Source organism: Sphaeramia orbicularis, chromosome 9 (genome assembly GCF_902148855.1).
Source record: "Sphaeramia orbicularis chromosome 9, fSphaOr1.1, whole genome shotgun sequence".
In the NCBI taxonomy this organism is placed as follows: domain Eukaryota; kingdom Metazoa; phylum Chordata; class Actinopteri; order Kurtiformes; family Apogonidae; genus Sphaeramia; species Sphaeramia orbicularis.
This window is the reverse complement of record NC_043965.1, coordinates 29,871,015-29,891,017: the sequence shown is the minus strand read 5'-3', so window position 1 is coordinate 29,891,017 and position 20,003 is coordinate 29,871,015. Positions and strand designations below refer to the sequence as shown.

Genomic DNA, 20,003 nt, shown 5'->3' with positions numbered 1-20,003 from the left:
CTCCACAACAGCATCAGCATCTACACCCATCTGTCTGCTGATGGCTTGCTCTGCCCTTCCCACTCTTGTGAACAAGACCGGACATACTTAAATTCCTCAGTGTCAGACAACAGCTCATCTCCAGCTTTGACCTTTCTGATATTTTCTTGTAAAATTTTCTTTTGTAAATCAGAATTCAGAGTTAACAGACATAGATAATTTTCCCTCCACTGGTTTCGTTCTTATTTTCAATTTGATCATTAAAAAACTTGAGTGGAAATGCAGAAAAAAAGAGGTGGACGGTGAGGAGGAAATATTGGTTTTCTGATAAAAATTAAAAGCAAATAAGTGCAACAACTATTTCTACATATCTGGACCAAAAAGAAGACTGCACTGTCATCCGGCTTCAGGGTTTTGAGAAAATCCCTCTTATTTCTGTCAGCTCCTCAATTAATAATTCAGAATGTTATTTTAAGAAATACCACCGGTTTAGAAACAGCAAAGCATTCCCGAACCATGACACTGCTGCCTTCATGCTGTGCTTGCTGGTCGCCAAACATAATGCATCTCATTAGAGCCAAAAGGTTCTTATCCATCCAAAGAACATTCGTCCAAAGCATTCTGGCTTGTCCACATGGCATTTAGCAAACTGTTCTCTGTGGAGTGTATTGACTTCCTCCTGGCAACTCTGCCATGTACACCATTGTTATTCAATGCCCTTCTGATGGTGGACTAATAACACTGACATTAGCAAAATGGCAAAAGATGCCTTTAGTTTCTGAAAGGTTACCCTGGGGTTGATCATGACCTCTTTGACTGTTATACTCCTTGCTCTTTGTATGAACTTTGTTGGGTGAACATGCCTTACAACGCTGTTACTACCCTCTGGTGATGGCATTGACTCTATTAGTACACTGTCACTGAAAGGCAAGTGGTGGACTTTCTATTTGTCATTTTCAATATGAGACGGTCTTCTTTCTGTTACATCCTTAGAATTATTTTTCTTGCAGTGCCAGACTGTGAACATCAGACTCGGATAGTGTAGACCCACTTTGGTTTACTGGGAATAAGAGACTGATTGATTATTCTTCCATTTGTAATCCGAGAAGTTTAATTTTCAACACACAAATGTTTAATGCCACAATACTTGATAGTGTTTTAGTGCCAATGGGTGTGATGCAGATTTTAGCCGATCATTGCTGTTTTCATACAGGAGGGTGGGCTAAATACATGATTGACAGCTGCAATTAGGGCTCACTGATGAGATTTTGTCAGATGTGACATGGACGTGACTCTACTGCTCTACTCCATGTCCTGATGTGGAAGCTGAAGTGGCTTAACTTTTCCATAACAGCATGAAATGACGTCACGTTCATCTATATTTATATTTAGTCTTTGGATTTGGACTGAGACAGCTGCAGAAGGGAGGTTTGTGTTGTAACATTCTGGCATTTTGCCATGATTTCAAGCTCTGTATATTAAGTATAGGAATAATAGAATAGAATAGAATAGAATATTACCATTGCGTGTCATCCATACACTCAAATTGCATGTCTCAGATAAAAATTGTTCCATCAACACACACATTCACACCTTAAAAACTGTAAGGTGCATTTTGTGTCTTGTGCAAAAATCTCATCACATCAAGTCATATTTATGAAGAAACAAAAGAATTATTAATGGTTTATAAACGTTCAAGCATCCCTGTATGTTGTCTTCATTCGATAACTATTACACACATTAAAGCTCACATACAGTGATGCTAAAAAGGCAAAATCAGCCATCTCAATGGTTAAACATCTGCAGACCTTTGAGACAGCAGCTGGATGTGAACACTGAATGGTTGTGCCCCTGTTAACTCTTTGTGATAGCGTTACATCCCAGGGGATTAGTGAGCATCTCAACCTGGTCTGTGCCTCACTGAGAGAGAGAGAGAGAGAGAGAGAGAGAGAGAGAGACAGAAATGAGATGGGCAGAGAGAGAAATCTACATATCTGGGAGGTGGGGTATGCAAGAATCCCACAGCTGGCTGCCCTTTGTTGTGTGTGTGTGTGCACAAGGTATGGTGCGAGCTGCTGTGTGTGTCTCTCATATAGGAGAGTAAGCCAGCAGCAGCAGCAGCAGTAGTACAGTGGAGCGTGTTCAGTGTCTGGATGTTCGCGCTGCCTCTCTCAGCTGCGGGACGAAGCCTGACTGTAGGTATACACACACACACAGCGGCACTCACACGTGTACACACAATGCTGTTTTAACTGTCTTCCTGCTATTTTATCTTGACATTTCAGTGTGGGGTGTTGTATTTTTGTCTGTGTTGCTGAATCAGTATAAAGGCAAAGAGGTTGTATTGTGTTTCATTCAAGGGTTTTGAGAAAGACATGAGAGGAGTTGATGAAGGCATTAAATTGTGATGTTGATCAGTGAAGTATTTCCATCACTTCAGCATGTTCACACATTTGCATGCAGAGTAGATTTTCATACAGAATTTCCATAAACCAGAGTACCTGCTTTGTTTATATGATTTCACCCATTGTTTCCAATAGAACAAATTGACGTAGCACTATATATAGGTGTCTTTGTGTGTCAACGTGTGTGTGTGTGTGTGTGTATGTGTGTGTGTGTCGTGTCCAGTATCCAATAGTGGGGAACCTGAGCTGGCTGCTAGTGTGACATGACATGGGGCTATTAGTCAGACTTGAGGAGGAGATGGAGATGGGAAAACAAGAGGGAGAAAGATGAGGAGATACACAGAGAGGAGAAGCGGAGGTATAAAATCCGAGACAGGTGTGAGGGGAAAAAAGGTGCTTCTTTCTTCACCAGATAGCAAACAAGTAAGAAGATTTATTGCTTCATTTCTTAGACTGGTATTCTATAAGTTAGGACCAGAGGCTGTGCCCCGCCCCACTCCCCACTCACCCTATCCACGATCTTGTCCCTGGTCCACACCCCTGTCTATCTAGCCGCAGTCTTGTTCCCTTAATTCCTCTTTCAAGGGCTGAGTGCTAAACGTGCTCAGAATAAGATCATAATGGCCAGGAGTGGGGAAGAGGGATGATGGCAAAGAGAGAAACAGAGGAGGATTATAATGAAGAGTGAGAGGGGGATAGTAAGGTTGGTTATTGAGGAAAGAACAGAAAAAAGAGTAAGGAAAGACCACAGTAGATGAACACAAAGGGAATAGCCTGAGGATGATGAAGAGAAATGATCAGATGTGAGTCAATACCTCTGATGTTCATCAGACAGAAGTGGTGGTTACAGTTCTGGGTTTATTCTTATATTCTTTAAGTGCATCTGCTCTTAATTCACCTCAAAGACATCTTAAGAGAAGTGGTTTTACTTATTACTCTTTATAATTTCTGTCATTTAACCCATAAAGACCCAAACATTCACCGGTGACCAAAATCATTTACTAATATAAAAAGTTAAATAACTGTTGATTCACTAGTCCTATCAATCCATGTAAATAATTGGTGTAAAATGCAGTTATTCATCTTTTCATGCTCATCATATATGACTCATTTGGATGTTCAGAGGCTCCGTAGTGAATGTGGAAACACCATCATCTTCTACAACATTGATTCACCAGTAAAACCCATAGAGTTGGATCAATGACAGCGGATGGAGATGTTTGTTTTTATGTTCAGTTAATGATATATTTTACTGAAAAAGTCACTTTTAGCTCCATTTTCTTTGTTTTGTTATAATAACATTGATCTTGTATTTGTGTTTTTAGGGACATCAATCATGATCTGTAAATTAAATATAGGAAAATACCTGATTTTCACTTAAGAATACAAAATACTGAGCATAATATTAGAATAAATGGTGATACATTACTTAAGAAAAGTTAAAAGTAGAGAAAAAATCATTTGGGAGCTGCCACAAAAGTAGCACTGGGTCTTCATGGGTTAAAATATTTATTATTATTCTGTGACTTGACTTCCTGAATAATATTGTCTTGTGTATATCATATAGAAAACACACTCCTGGGAGAGAATAATGTATTTCTAAAAGTAAGACCATGCTTTTTGTGCTTCTGAATGGCGACTGATGTATTCATTAACTCATTACAACATAACAGGCTTTAAGGCATTTTATCCTTTAAAATATTAATTAACCAAATGCACAAAAAGTTACTTTGGGGAAACTGTGAGACCACTATGCCAAATGTTTAGCACAGAAAACTACAACCATAGAATAACATTTTCAAGCCTTAATTAAAGCAAGAAAACAACGTAATACTAATGCTTTTGGTAGAGCTCACGAATCATTATTTGTTTGAATACCCTTATTTTCTGTCGTAGCTCTTAGATGCCTTGGCATGGTCTCCATCAGTCTTCCATATTACTATTCAGAAGTTTATACCATTTCTGGCACAATGATGTAAGCAGCTCAGCTTAGTTTAATGAGTTGTGATCATGTATCTTTCCTCTTGATCAGGTTCCAAAGATTTTCAACGGGGTTTATAGTCTGGAACTTTGGGGTACAGTCTTAATTTCATACAGAGCTGCTGTATATCATCTACAGCCTCCAGATAAATAGTCTGTATAGTGTGAGTGGATGTACTGGAAGCCTCTTTTCCATTTCAAAAATAAGAAAAAGTCTTGAGATGCAAGCTATGTTTACTACAAATCACTTTAAGATGCTGGATTCCACCATTTATCAGCCACTTATGCTACTTTCGTTCTTAAATTAAGTTTCAGAATTCCAGCAGAACTTTGTAACTCTGACTGATTGCCTGTCAGTGTGCTGTGTAGAGCTCAGTCAGAGCCAGCATTTGCAGCATTTGGCTGTTGTAAATGTCCAGCGCAGGGGGAATGGGAGTGAAGAAGACCCTGGTGCTCTGCAAATGTAATGAATTAGCTACCTCTTCACAGATGGTTGGTTTCTGAATTTGGAACGGCTCAATGTGTGAAAAAACAGACAAAAATGCCTCAGAATGTCTTGGGTCCCTGTGGAATTTAAGCTAGAATAATTGAAGATTGTACATTTCTAGTAAATTGTGCTTTGTAGCAGAAGCTGAATTCATTGCACATTTCACATCACGTTGGAGGTGGAAAGATGCTGCAATCACGTTTCTCTCTATGCAAATATGAGGTCTGTTTATGCTGCTGGGTACTGCTCTGTAACACCTGAGTATTGAGGCTCTGCTTTTCAGACTGTGGCAACAAAAACCCTCCCTCAATATGTTGTATTTCTGAGACGAGATTTGTTTATTAGTGTCAGCGTCAGAATAATGCCTGCCAGGCCTGTACAGATCAGATAGATGGAATCGGTTTAATCCATTTCACTTTCAATTTTTCAAACTTTTGTGTCTTTCTGTCACTTTCATCTCATGTATTTTTTGATTTTTGCATTTTTTAAGCAAAAGTAGTATTTTAAAGGGTATGCACTCTTGTGGTTTTGCTTGTTCATTTGTTTGCCAATATGGAGGTGGTACAGAATCATATCTTTGATGAGCACGATCCTCATGGTGTGTAGGGATGGTACAAGCTGGCATGCAGACAGGCTTCTTTGTGTAGTGAAAAAGATCTAGCAGATTGGATATGTGTTTTAGTTTTTTTATTTATTTATTTGACAGGAACAACGTAGTCAAACTGATGGGATGCATGTAGAGTTTATAGCAGTGCTAATTTTCAACTCCTGTGCCTGGTTGGGCTTTTCTACAGCACTACAGTACATTATAATATATAGTAAAAATAAATAAATAAATAAATAAATAAATAAAAATCAATCAATCAATCTACATAAAACACAATTAAATTGTCTATAATTACTGCAGTGCATTTACATAGTATAAAACATTCACTCACTCACTCACCACACATAATACACACTATTTACAAATGGGTACAGTTTTAGTAGACATGTTGTACATTCTCTGTCATTAGAAAATGTTCATCTAAAATGTGTAAATTCGATAAATATTTACAAATAAATCATTTTTAGATCTGTGGTGGATAAAGCTGGTATGCCAGCTCATATCAGTCCCTGACCTTGTATCGGAAAGAGCACATCTTAAAGAAAGTGAACAGTTTGAAGCTCCATTTATTATGCTACTGCAGCTTGCATGGTTCTGTTTTGCAATAACTCCTCCCCCAGAACATCTAAGTAAATGTAACACATTAGCAAAAGCCATTAGGGTTATATAGCAAAATCAGGCCGATTACACTAAAACACAATCTTATTGACAAAAACATTTTTTCAAATACAATTCCCAATAAAGATAAACCCTTTCATGCATAGTGGTCACTACAGTGGACAGCTATTTAAAGCTGTTCTCTTGTATATTCATGGGTTTTGTTGTTGTAGTTCCATATTAGCTGACACATTGGGGGCTCATGCATCATCTCATCATGCATCATCTCATACACTGCAGTTAATACCTTTACTGTAACTTTGCTGTTCTTGATCAACCTGATCTGCACTAATATGTTTGAGTGTAAAGCAATTGCTTGTTATTTTTATTAGACTATCTCCATGAAGAGCGTAATGGCTAGTATTAGAGTATGTTAAAATGTCAGAAAACATTAGATTAGCAGCATTAAAAACATTTTAATTTTATAGTTTTCATACAGTATATCAGTACATGTTTCTTTGCTTCAAAAATTAAACACATGGTGTCCAGCTGAGTGGACATTTTTGTAACTGCATGAAAAATACGTTCATAAAAATTTGGCAATGGCTACTGACACAGTACTGTGGCACGAAATATGGGTTTGTCTATTGCCACAGACCAGTCAAATGTTAGCATTTGTACTAGAGCCAATCATGGATACTGTTACGTGAACTCATTCACCTCTTGTTGCTACAGTACTGTGGTGATATATGAAGTATACTTCAGTGCATTCTTTTGTGCATTTTGCTACCACAGTACTGTGGTAACTGATGGAAGAAATGAAAAAATAGTGCTAGTATATAGTATAGAAGAGGAATTATTGTTCTAAATACTCTATATTTTGTTTTATGGTGTTCTTTGCTCTTTGCAGTCAGTGAGATTGAGGCTGGAGAAGGTGGGCGGAGCTACATGTTAGATGCGGCAGTGTGTTGTGTGACTTCTCATTTCTGTGTCAGTTCAGTGTATTGAGTGCTGTGGTCCGAATTCTGCATTCTAAATATTGTCCCAGTGGCAGATTTATATCAATGTCAGATTTTACTTACTGGCACCTTTGGCGCCATTGCCCCCCCCCCCCCCCCCCCCCCCCCCCCCCGTTTGCAAATCTGCAGATTAATGCTACTTTAACCAGGAATCTTTTTGGGACGTAACAAGTTACCTGTCTAGACATGATGTATCGAGGGCACTGATCAGCTCTGTGCTAATAGATAAACCGATATTTCATGCCACAGTACTGTGTCAGTAGCCATTTCGTAAAAACATTTTTCAATCGCATTGTTTTTTGAATGCCTAAAGAAGAATAAAAACACTCAGGGTAAAATCATGATTAAGGTTCTCATAATTCATCCATGAAAGGGTGGAATATATATACTGATAAATTCTGAATGTATCAGCAGAAAAATATGGCAGAAAGTGGAAATTTGAGAATGCATACCCTCCTCTGGCCCCTCTCTGTCCGAAGCGTGGACAGTATTTAAAGATGGACAACACAACACTGATTCATGATGCTATTGAAAAGTGAAGCCAAAATATCAGGGTAGATTTTCTAAAGCCTGAAAGCAGAGCCAAAGTGAGTTGTAGATGTCTAGATTCCTCTCACACCACTTGAATTACAATATGAAGTGTAGTGGTTTGGCATCAGTCCAGTCTGATGAATTCTGGCCAGCCTTAGTTGTTTTCATTCTCTGATTAATTTATTTTTGTTGCTCATTCATTCTGTTGTTTGATGAAGTATGACATTGGTATTAGCATGAAATGTACTAATACAAGCATACATTATAATCCTATTACTGCATGGTTGTGGCTATTGCATTATTTACATGTGTTAAGTATGGAGAAATCATGAGTGTACATGTATGTTGTGTTTGCTATGCATTATGAATGAGGCGTTAAATAAACAGTGTATTACAGATGGTGTCAGACAGTGATGCTTTTATCTCTTGATGCCCTGAATCTTAAATATCTATGTACAGCACTATGGCACATTGAGATGCTAAGTCAGCATTGTTTTATATTTTTTTGGGTTGTTTTTTTTTTTGTTGTGAATTTGCTGACTGAACAAATGTAGGCAGTGGATCAACACGTTCGTGACGGATGTGCCGTGCTCTGTTTTTTTGCGCTCAGCCTCTTACTGTGCTGTGTTTGTGAGGCATGTCAGTGTGATCTCAGACTGGCATTGACTGGTTTTTGGTCAGTTGACAGGTTGAGCTAACAGCCGGGCGACCAGCTTGTCTGTCTGTGATGTCAGTAACACTTGACACTCTCAGCTCACTTTGTCGCCACGCCAAAATTAGCGAGAAATGCATGGGAAATGCATTGTTCTTATTGAGTCATTCTATCTATGCCTGCGTACCAAAAGGATGATACCTCTGTACTTGGATGCCTGTCTGCATTTTCCTTCTTCCACAAACTGTGCTCTTTACTGACTCTTCCCTTGTGTCATAACCTCTCAGTTGAATGCATACAGCTTCCTAAGTGTCTGCAGGTTTCCTACTGCCAATTTACACCTCTTATTTCTTTTATATTGTGCCATTCCTCTCTTCACAACCTTCACTCACTCCTTTCCTCCCCTGATCCAGTTTAATCTCCTCCCTTTTCCACCGCCTCTGTCTTTTGCTCTCACTGGAAGATCTTTCCTCTTTATTATTTATGGAGACCGGCTGTGTTGTGTAGTTGTCAGATCAGATGCAGCACACATGAGAGCCATTTCTCGAATATTAACCCATACTGAATTCTTGGCGAAGTAATGTCTTCTGTGTTCTGCAAGTGAGCATGTGCTTGTCATCCAACCTGTGAATGTAATTTGTCACAGTGTTCATCATATGCTGGCCCTCAGCTGAGTGTCTTGTTTAACATGGATGTGGTATTAACACATTTAGCACCTTTCATTCACACCTGACAGAATTTATGGCAGATATGTTTTTTTTTTTTTTTTTAAGTCATTTTCTTTTTTTTTCATTTTAAGTAGATAAGACACAGGGCTATACTGATATAGGAATGACATCAGATTGACTGAAGCTAATCAAAACATCAGTCAAAAGTAATATACATTCAGGTGTTTATGATGCGTCGTGACAGCAAATCTTGTTATTAAAGGAAAAAACACAACCTGAGCCAGTCTGCTATGTTTTCCAATAAAAGGATCATCTTGCACTGGGTTGTGTGAGAACACACAGAAGGTACACTGAAAAATGGAATTTCATTAAAGTAAAAAAGCCTTGTTTTTGAAAGTTTCATTAAAATTTTGAATGAAATAAAGGAAAAATTAACTTATCAAGCATGTTTTTCATTAGAAGTGTATTCTCATTTTAAGAAAAGACATCTCACTGTCTTAATAAGAGCTAGAATTAACCAGTGACAGTAATGGTTTACATAATATCCATAATATCCCAGCAGGAGAACAAGATTATTTTCCTCATTTTAAGTAGCACACCTTGTCAGTTCAAGAGTATTAAGTCGGTGTTAAATAACTGTGTTTTTGTTGCTTGTAATAAGAATTTGCCTACATTTTGTCATCTTTCCAGTTAGGTCCATTACAGTCTTTTGGTGGGTATGTTTTTGTTCTAATCTTAAGTACCCATGACTGGATTTTTTATATTTTATTTAATAATATTTGGCATCACTCTAGTATGAATGTTTTTGCAGTGTGTATATCTGTACACACATGCTCACAGATTACAATTTAATGATGTTCAACAAAGGATTTGGCATTTACCGTGCAAAAGGTTTCTCCTCAGCTGAGCTCTTAATAATATAAACCATTGTCTCCCAGTTAACCACAATATTACCACAAACCAAAGTGGGCCAAGCTTCACAGTTTGACTTAGACATCTGGTGCCACCAGAGGGGGGGTCTTTACACATCTGCCAGGCATCATGGTAACTGGGTTAGTATTACTTGAATATGGAGGTCAGAATCACATAGAAGGCAAAGGGTGACATTAAGAGAAAGCAAGATACATAGGATTATCATGATGTTCTGGCAGTAAACATCACATATTCATTATGGATTTATGCATTGCTCTTTTCCAGTGAGTCTTACTGTAAAATATTGTCATCCAAAGAACATAACAAGGGATGGGAATCGAGAACCGGTTCTTTGTGAGAACCAGTTCCCAGTAGCTCAATTCCTTGGAGTTATTTGCTTACCTGCTTAATGATTCTGCTTATCGAGTCCGCCTTTGTTGCACGTGCGCGATGACATCACACATACGCTGCATTGTTTTGGTTTAGAACATAGCCAACATGATATTGAGGCAGAAACACTCCAAAGTGTGACTATATTTCATGTGAAAAGATGACACCAGGGCCACTTGTAACACTTGCAAAGCTTCCATTTCTTCAGAGGGGGAAAACACCTCCAGTAGTCTTATACATTTGTCCACACAGCATGCAGTTCATTTGCAGGAATGTCATGTGTTTGATACTGTACTTAGCAATGCTTGTGAATCTAGTGGTAGAGGAAACACTAGGGCGTAATCCGGGCCCAGTTGGGGGGGGGGGGGCAACAAATGTCCTGCCCCATCAAATAAAAGTTTCTGAAGGTAGGGAAATGGAAAATGAGGTGCACAACAGCAGGAGACATAGATTAATTAGTAAAGCATGTTAAGTTTCACTTTCACTTTGTATGGTAATGGTGTGACACCCCCTCCCCCAAACTGGCCTGGCATCATCTGTTAATATTTGTGCATACTGTTTCTGTGCAGAGATGTACAGATAAAAGACAGTTAATGCAAACAAACCCGTTTGTACTCTTTTGTTCCCTCACCCAATGACAATCGATAAGCAAAATCGATAATGGAATCATTAAATTCTTATCAATTCCCATCGCTAAACGTAACTATATGAAAGAGATGACGTTTCATACTTCCCACTCTTTCATCTCTGATCTTCGTTCTACTTGTCTCTCTCCTTCTCTGCTCCATCGAGGCCCTTTTTATGTAAGACATGAACAGCACTTTTTAGTTTATTGTAATAATGTAATCCCCCATAGCAACAAATACTGAAGCTGAACAGTGGAATCACACTCACACACGTCCCTGCGTTTAATAGCATTACACACAGGCTTTAGATTTTCTGGGTCGATAATTGAACCCATTTAGATGTGTCAAATATGATACATGCAAATTGAGTCTTCCTTTTATTATTTTCTGTTATTTCTTTGTTTTAGCTTCAGTTGCAATGCAGTTACAGTTATGTAACTTGAAGTAAGATTGATTGCATGCACTTATATTCATACCTGTCTAAAGCTTTCATCATCGATATAATTACACTATTCTCTGTTGTGTACTTATCAGTAAATATGGCTTACAGTTCTAGTCTTGTATGAAGACAGAGAAAGGAAAGCCTTGTTATTCTCTAGTACTATAAGATCCACATTGTCCTTGGGGCTCTGTGAATCCTGGGAATATCCTAACCAGCTGTGACACAAATGTATGCAGATCTCTAGCTACTCTGCACAGGATGTCAAATGAGACAGACAGGGAACACAACTGGGCTGAGAAAATTCCGTCCTTGTTCATTTTTTGTTTTGCCCCAAGATAGCACTTGGGTCCACTTTGGAGTACAGGCAGACCACCCCACCATTTTCACCCACAGCACATTCTGAGTCCTTTTGAGTGGGTTTGTGGATACTCACTACAGACAGAAGAGAGGCTGTTCACTCCTGTTCTTTTCATCAAGATGTGACACTGTACCTTTACAAGAACAGACAGAGGAAGAGGTCCTGTCCTTTGTGATTGTAATCAGCAATGAAAATCTGTTGATTGTGCTAGACTTCACTACTGTGCAGTTTTGTCAGAGATGTCACCTCTATTGTCTAGGCATCCACGTAATGCGTTGTAGTCTCCTTTTCTCATGAATTATGTTCTACATTAAGAGTGATAAATCCTTAGTACGTGTTGTTGTAGGATTATAAAAGAGTAATGTTTGGAGGTGTAATAGCAATTTCACAGAGGTCATTATTTAATTACACACTTAAAAGATATTAATCTTCTAAGAAGTACTTTCTTTACGTAATTGTAATATAAAGAGCTATTGATTGTGGTCACGAATGTAATGCAAGATAATGACTTGAAGTTAATCACCTGCTAAATATTGAACTGCAGGTCAGTAGAGGCGTTACATTTTGCCAAGTCAGATTTTGCAGCATAGAGAAAGAGCCAAAGCACTGATCTGAATTGAAATGACTGGTGCTAAACGAAGTTGTATGTTCACTTAAAAATGCATGTTTAACATCTAAAAGGTAAGCACATTAACATGCACATGATCATAATAAATGGGTGCTTTTATGAAACTGGGTTCATTTTGGTATCTGGCACTTTGCCAGCTTTTTTAGACCCAATAATAGCCATCCCAAAATTAATGAATTTTTAATAAAATATTGGGGCCAAAAATAGGACCAAAATTGGGACATGAAAAGCTACCTAGGTGTCAGTGCATTTAATCTGGGAAACATGGCTGGAAATGGTCTTATATACCTCTATATTTAAGACATTGTGTTAATTTGATGATCCTAGTGGTTTTTCTAATCCAGGCATGTGGGTTTTTCATGAATTTCAGTCTTATTCCAGGTTTCGTGTGTAACTCATCGTGTCCACTGGCGTTACATGTGGAACCTGCCCAGTTAAACACAAATAAATCACGAGTGATTTTGCTACAACGGTCATTTTTGTGAAACACTCTGCCTTGCCTAATTAATTCGATTCCCGAAATGTACCTGCGAGAGAATAAAAACATATTCCAAAAAATAGTAGCGCGTAATTTCCGTGTCCTTTTTACTGTGTTACATGCAGATTTTTGTATAAAAACAATTCAAAAATGTGTCTTATCTGAAAAATAGTTTCTTTTTTATCTTAGTAAATATTTATTTTTAAAATAGACCCAAAGTGCCTCCAAACTTGCATCATAAAATTACTCTGCATCTGGTTTGAATTTTTAGCGCCTATGTCCTGTTTTTAGGGACCACTTTCATAGAAGCCCCCAAACAGAAGTTCCCATTGTGTTAAATATTCAAGCTTACCATACAGGAAGTTTAAAACAAAAATGCAGACAAATTTATTGTAATATTTAAAGATAAAAAAAAAAATCAATGCATCATTCATATCATACATTAGTTATTCAGTAGAAACAATAATGAATTAACGCAGCACATCAGTTCCACAATAATAACAGTTAATCACCAAATAACAACTCTGCTCTAATTAAGTCCCTCTGAAAGTGACTCTTAAGTAAAAAGTGAGGATGAATTTCAGTCAAGCTTTTATTACTTGCCAGTTGATAATGCTATGTGCCAGAGACAGGCATTATGTTAGATATTTAACTAATTACTGTTTTAGTGAATTTATATGGAATATCTGGATCTTATATGAATTTAATGTTCTTTTTAGTTAGGTTTTAGGTAACATCTGTTCTCGTCCAGACTTGGTGTCATCATTCAGAGCTCATTCCACCAATAAATAACAACTTTGACATTTACAGCTTTGCACAATCAGTTGAAAATAGATGCAACAACTCTTTGGTACTGGATGGTCATAGTGAACTATCCAATCCTATTCACACAGTCATTGTATCTTTTAATAGAGTCATTTTTTTCATCTCTGTTTCTCTTTCTCTATTATGAGCAGTAACAAAGGAAGGACAGAAATTTCAACTTTGGTAGTGTTCATTTTTTCCCATCTGGATAATGAGCCAGTGGATCAAGAATACAATACATTTTGATATTATTATCTGTACAAGAGCTAAGTGTTAGTGGTCTGGTTCAGTTATAGATTCATAGTTGAGTGAATTTGAGCAGATATGTAGAAGTGATTTTGTCATTGTTGAGTCATTTGCCTGGCAGGCCACACATTTAATCATATCACTGTGCAAAATTGTCACTTTGCATTTTACCTGCTGTATCAAGAGACCCATTATCCCAGTCTAGTCTAAGACCACACTGTTATTCTTGACCCAAGTGTATAATGAAAAGGAAATACCAAAGAGACCTCATTATTTGCACAAGTGGCAGTTGGTCTGACTTCTTGAGCCTTGCACCAGGTTTGCATTCTGTCACATTTCACTCTACCTGACACTCATGAGAGGCTCAGTAATGGACTGAGGATACTTGGATTTAATAGAGTAGGTTAACCCTTAGGGGTCTGAGCCTATTTTGGCTGTTTTTGAGTACTTTTGGTTTTGCCTTCACATACCATATAAAGAAATGTTTACTATACCCATGTTTGGTATCTTTTATTTCAGCACAACTTCATCTATCTCATCTGCCTATTATTTTTTCACTTTAACCTACTATATCAACATAAAAGGCCAAAAAACACAAAAAAAGATAAAATCTGATTTGAAAAATGTATATAATTTCATTCATTCATAATCTGAACCCGCTTTATCCTCACTAGGGTCATGGGGGTCGCTTGGAGCCTATCCCAGCTACTTACAGGCGAAGGCGGTGTACACCCTGGACATTTCGCCAGTTCATCGCAGGGCTGACATATAGAGACAAATAATCACTCTCGCATTCACACCTATGGGCAAGTCAGATTAACCAATTAACCTATCACCTATATAATTTATTGCATAAATAACACAAATATGTTTAACGGACCTTTTCAAAGACTTTAAAAGTGAATATTGGTTCCACATTAGTCATATAAAATTAAAATTGTAATAAATTAAAACTATACTCAAATATTTGACATAAAAGCATATCTTTACATAAAAATGATGAAGATATGGTAAGAAATATAACGCCCATCTCATCTCATTTTCATACTTTTATTCACACTTGTTTGCTCTGGTTTCAAAATGCCACATCTCCAGTTGTATGAGCTCTATCAGCATCAAATAAAAAGTGGGAGAGGGTTTCAAGTCCACACTTTCAAATGCAGTGGTCCCCGGTGGTCTACCGGTTGCGATCATGTGATTCAGTCACAGGGCCGTGGCTGTGGACCCCTAAGGGTTAAGTTTTTACTCAAGAGCAGTTCTGTTTTTTTTCGGTATTTCATGGCTGCTTCTATGTCATGTGAAAGAGACATGTGCACCTTTATTTGTACAAAAGAATCCAACAGAGGGTTGCTGTCAACAAACACATAAAGGAGTCTTACAGGTGGCAGTAGAAAAGAGATTGCGTGTCTGTCTGGGATACATAATAACTGTGCTTAAAGATAGTATAGCAAGTACAGTAATAGAGGGCAGGAGGGATAGAAGATGATTCTGATAGAAACAGGCAGCGGGGGATGGAGGTGATTCAGTTGTCATTGATGCAGTGATGTCTTTATCGAGTTACTGACAGATACCTTTACTGTCTGTGACTAAGACTCTGAATGGAGAAATCAAGGGGCATGTGGGAATTTAAGTGCAACATTTAACTTTCATGCAGAGTTGTCTCCATGCTGAAATGACTCAGATACAGTAACTTGAAAGTATATTAGTATGTATTACCATTTTCAATAGCATTAAGAAAAAAATGACACGGTATTGAAAGCATTTTTTTAATTAAAAGATAACTCTAACAAGGCTAATGTGTGGTAAAGTGATGGGATATTTCATTTTAGCGAGTGCAAGGATGCCAGCAGTATTGACAGCATGACAACTTCTGGTACTGTAAACAGTATAACCCTTTTACGTTTACTCCAGGCCTTTATATAAATATTTATATAAACACCAGATTTTTTGTTTTCCTTTATATTTTCACTTGTGGTTTTTTTATTACCTGTCTTTCTCTTGCACTGGTGTGTTGTATGTTGCTGCTGTCAACTGAAATTTCCCCTCGGTGGGATCAATAAAGTCTTATCTTATCTTATCTTATCTTATCTTATCTTATCTTATCTTATCTTATCTTATCTTAAACATAAATTATGTAATTAATCTCAGAAACTAACTACATGTAATTGTACTGTATATTAGGCACAACAATATTTTTGCCTTCAGTGTCTATAAAATGTGTTCATCCCATTTTCCCCTTTTACTATGGTCAGAAATGGAATTGTGGTCAATATGATTGGGCTCTTTGACAGGAACACGCAAATAACCTCTTTAATGGAAGACTGAAAACCAATTCCTACAAAGTAATGTCATTTGATCTAAAATATATAACTAATAAGTGACGGCATAACTCCAGGCAGAGATCACTATTGAAATGGAGAGATTTTTTTTTTGCAAATTCTTGTCATTCCTTCCTTCCTTCCTTCCTTCCTTCCTTCCTTTTTCAAACTGTTTTACCCTGGAGAGGGTTGTGGGGTCGTTGGATCCTATCTCAGATACCAACAGGTGAAGGTGGGATACACCCTGGATGTGTCGCCAGTTAATTGGAGGGCTTAAGTTCTTGTCGCAAAAATCAAAATTGTATTGATCACGACTCCATTTTAGGAAGCAATTAAAGGAATAAAAACATCCCAGGGGGTGAATACTTTTTATGGGCAGTCTAAGTATTAGGGATAAGATTTGTAATTACTTTTCAAAGTAAAAAAAAAAGACAATATAAGTTGATTAATCGTGACATCATTAACATGTGCCCTCCATCCAAACCAAAATAATGAAGTGGGTGAACTACAAATATATCATTTAATGTAAAAGCAGATTTAACTGAACATATGCAACACTTTGGCGGAAACAGTGTCTGAAACATTAGTTCCACATCTAAGCTTTGAATAAAAACGAGCTGTTGTGACCTACTGATTAATTGATTATTCATTCACATCCCTATTAAGTTCCTTCCCATAAACTGTAAGTCAGCTGTCTGGTTCCTCCTGCCTGGCGGCTCTGAAGAAATGAACTTGGCTGTAAACCAGCAGAAAGCACGTATTTACAGTTTGATTGAAACATCAAACAAGATTGATCGGAGTATCATGGCTGGCCTTCACATGGTTTGCTGAATTTGCTGTGTTGGCAGTGCTCCGTCACATTGTTTCCATGAGTTTGATCATATTCTACTCATTTCTTTGTTCATTTGCCTGAAATGCAGAATATTAGACATATTAACTGATTGCTCTCTGACACTAAATTCTAAGTAAACTAAGTCTGTGTACACTGCTACCCATAAAGTTTCAATAATCACCTACATAGGTAGAGTCCCAGTTACAATTTATTTACCAAGAATAAATCACACTGTCACAATTTTTAATGAGAAAAGGTTCGAATATTTTATTCCAACTTAATGGGCGACAGTATATTTTTCAATTAGAACACACATTCCATGAACAATGAACAACAGCTAAATTTTAAAACCATGTCAATAAGATGTTTAAAACTATTAAGGCTAATCTGAACTGTTTTAGGGTGATCGGGAATTCTCTGGTATTTGACTTTGCTCCGCTTTATCTAAATTCAATGATATTCTCACACTTGTCAGTTTGGTATAACTATCTGGTCTGGGGTTTACACTTAGCAATATTTAATGTTATCTTTTATGAAATGGTTTGATTTTAACCACATAAAGCTAGTATTTAAATGTCTAAAAGGACTCAGTCCACAGTCTCTTAAATAAATTGCACAGCTCTAGCAGATTCATCAGAGCAGCTTCATGTGGAAACTGCAAGTTCCATTCTATTAAACATCACTGGCTCAGACATCTCTCTGTGGTAGGAACTAAACTCTGGAACTCACTCAAGATTCAAGATTCAACGTCTATTGTCATTATGTGCACATAATGACATTTTTCTTAGAGGTAGTTCTGGGCTAGGTAAAAATAGAAATAAAAACACTCAGGAATATGCATATCAATGTCCAAACAGCCCCCACGGTGGAGTGTTTTGGGTCTCGTCTTAAGACCCACTTTTATTCCTGGCTTTTAACTCCACATGAGTTGTGTGGTCCTCTGTGTCTTTTATTTATTTGTATTACTTTGAACTATTTGATTTGATTGTTTTATTTATAGCATTGTTGTAGTTTCATGTACTTATTTATTATTTTTAGTGTATTCCTTTTATTTGTTTTATTGTTTTTATGATTCTATGTGCAGCTCTTTGGAAACATTCTTGTTTAAATGTGCTATATAAAGTGGCTCAAGACTATGTACATTATATATAGAAAAGAAATGTAAAACACAGTATGTACAGTGCAGTAAACAGCATGCACAATTGGAATGCAATTTGTGTGCAATATTGTGTGTGAATAAGATAGCCAATAAATGACGAAGTTGGAGAGTGCAGATCTTCTGGCACAAACATCAGCACCTCCAAAAAAAGCCACTAAAATGTGTTTTTCTCAGTGACAAAACCTTTACTGATCTCATTTTGTCTGATGTGTTTTAAATGCTTATTCTTTCCGTCTTATTATCATCCGTTTTACTGAGTATTGCACTGCTTTGCTGCTTAACTCTGCAAAAGTCCATGGCAAATAAGCATTTACTAGAAACACTATACATACAATACATACATGGGATGGCTGTTCTCTCTTAGTCTATGCACGTGTATGCATCATAAGTAAATAAATAAATAAATAAATAAATGTTGTGACGTGATTCACAGTAAGGCCTTTGAATATCTTTACTGACATGGTCTTTAATAGCATATTATTCTTTTTTCTTCCAATGTTTATTTATTATTTCATTAATTACTATGTGAATATATGAACAACCCCCCTCCCTTATCTTCTCAGGAGCGTTGCATATCCTCAGTGTTTGTGCTACCTGCTTTAGCTCAAAAGCTGCAACATAGAAAAAGTTTATATAAATGTATTGTAACGTTACATACAACTGGAAACTGCAGGCTCAGTCTGTTCTTCACTATTCGCCACCCCCATATGTTCTATAATTAGATGAGTACATGAAAGATGCATTTCAAGAATCCAATAGGCCTCTGTGGCAGCCCTCCAGAGCATCCTGTCCTCATGTGTCTGTCTTTACCAGTGTCTGCGCTGGTACATTTCTGTTTTTTGTGCATGGTTTGGTCAGCCACTGTTTTGAGGCTAAGAGCAGAAAACACAAAGCACCATAGTCAAAGTATTTGATGTGTGAACATTAATCTTTGTCAGAGTGTAAGTGTGTGTGTCTACATGCAAAAAAGATTGACTGTGTCTGTGTAGGTGTTTAATATTGTATGTTTAATGCTGCTGAGCTCACATTTTTATCTTGGAAACCTTGAAATATCATTTTGATGGATGACTGCGTGTCTTATGCAGTGTTTCACAAAGAGAAATAATAGGATCACTGTATTAACCAGTGACACATCACAGTTCTGACTGCAAGCCTTGATTATCTTTTTTTTTGCTTATGATATAAACCTCTTTTGGGGATTTTCTCAGCAAATAAGAGAATATGGTTTGATCCCTGAACATTTTTGTTTAGCTTTTTTGCAGTTGCATAGCAGTACACATCCTGCATTTCTGTTTCGTTGTCGTTAATTTGTTATTATGTGTTAGTTATTGTGTTACTATCTAATTTAGTATTATAGTGAAGCCTTAAGGAGTCCTCTAATCTATGCTGTGAATGTATCTGAGCAGACTAAATACATTAAAACTGCAAATATAGTCAGTGTTGGTTTCTATTAAAACTAAAAATCAATGGTTCAACTAATAATGTATTTTATAATCTAAGATGTTTTAGTATGCATTTGCATGTTTCCTGTCTTCATACTACTCACTTTAGGGGTGGCCATGGCTCAGAAAGTAAAGCGGGTCGTCCAATAACCAAAAGGGTTGGCGGATCGAATCACAGTCTGTCATGTGCCGTTGTGTCCTTGGGCAAGACACTTCACCCACCTTGCCTCCAGTGTCACTCACACTGGTGTGTGTGAATGTTCAGTGGTGGGTGGTGATGCTTCTGTCAGCCTGCCCCAGGGCAGTTGTGGCTACAGGTGTAGTTTACCACCACCGGAGTATGAAAATGAGAGCGAATGAATAATGGATCAATAATGTAAAGTGCTTAGGGTGCCTTGAAAAGCGCTATAGAAATCTAATCCATTATTATTACTCAATCAATC

General features: G+C 37.3%; 1 protein-coding gene and 1 long non-coding RNA gene across 5 annotated transcripts in view; one reads left to right on the top strand and one right to left on the bottom strand.

Annotated features, from left to right (window-relative positions):
* mctp1a (multiple C2 domains, transmembrane 1a) overlaps nucleotides 1-20,003 on the top strand; it is a 172,434-nt gene that overhangs the window by 47,022 nt on the left and 105,409 nt on the right. The window contains exon 1 of one of the 4 annotated variants that reach the window (XM_030143430.1): nucleotides 2,053-2,174. The exons of the other annotated variants lie outside the window; for them this stretch is intronic. Within the exon in view, the coding sequence (XP_029999290.1) occupies nucleotides 2,133-2,174 (42 nt within the window). The 5' untranslated portion in view covers nucleotides 2,053-2,132. Of the gene's footprint in view, nucleotides 1-2,052; nucleotides 2,175-20,003 lie in introns of those variants that run through there. 4 annotated transcript variants of the gene reach the window in all.
* On the bottom strand, nucleotides 5,719-8,651 carry LOC115425717 (uncharacterized). Its single transcript, XR_003936265.1, has 3 exons — nucleotides 8,640-8,651; nucleotides 6,149-6,159; nucleotides 5,719-5,812 (listed from the first exon to the last, which is right to left on the bottom strand). It is a non-coding gene; the product is annotated as an uncharacterized LOC115425717 (long non-coding RNA).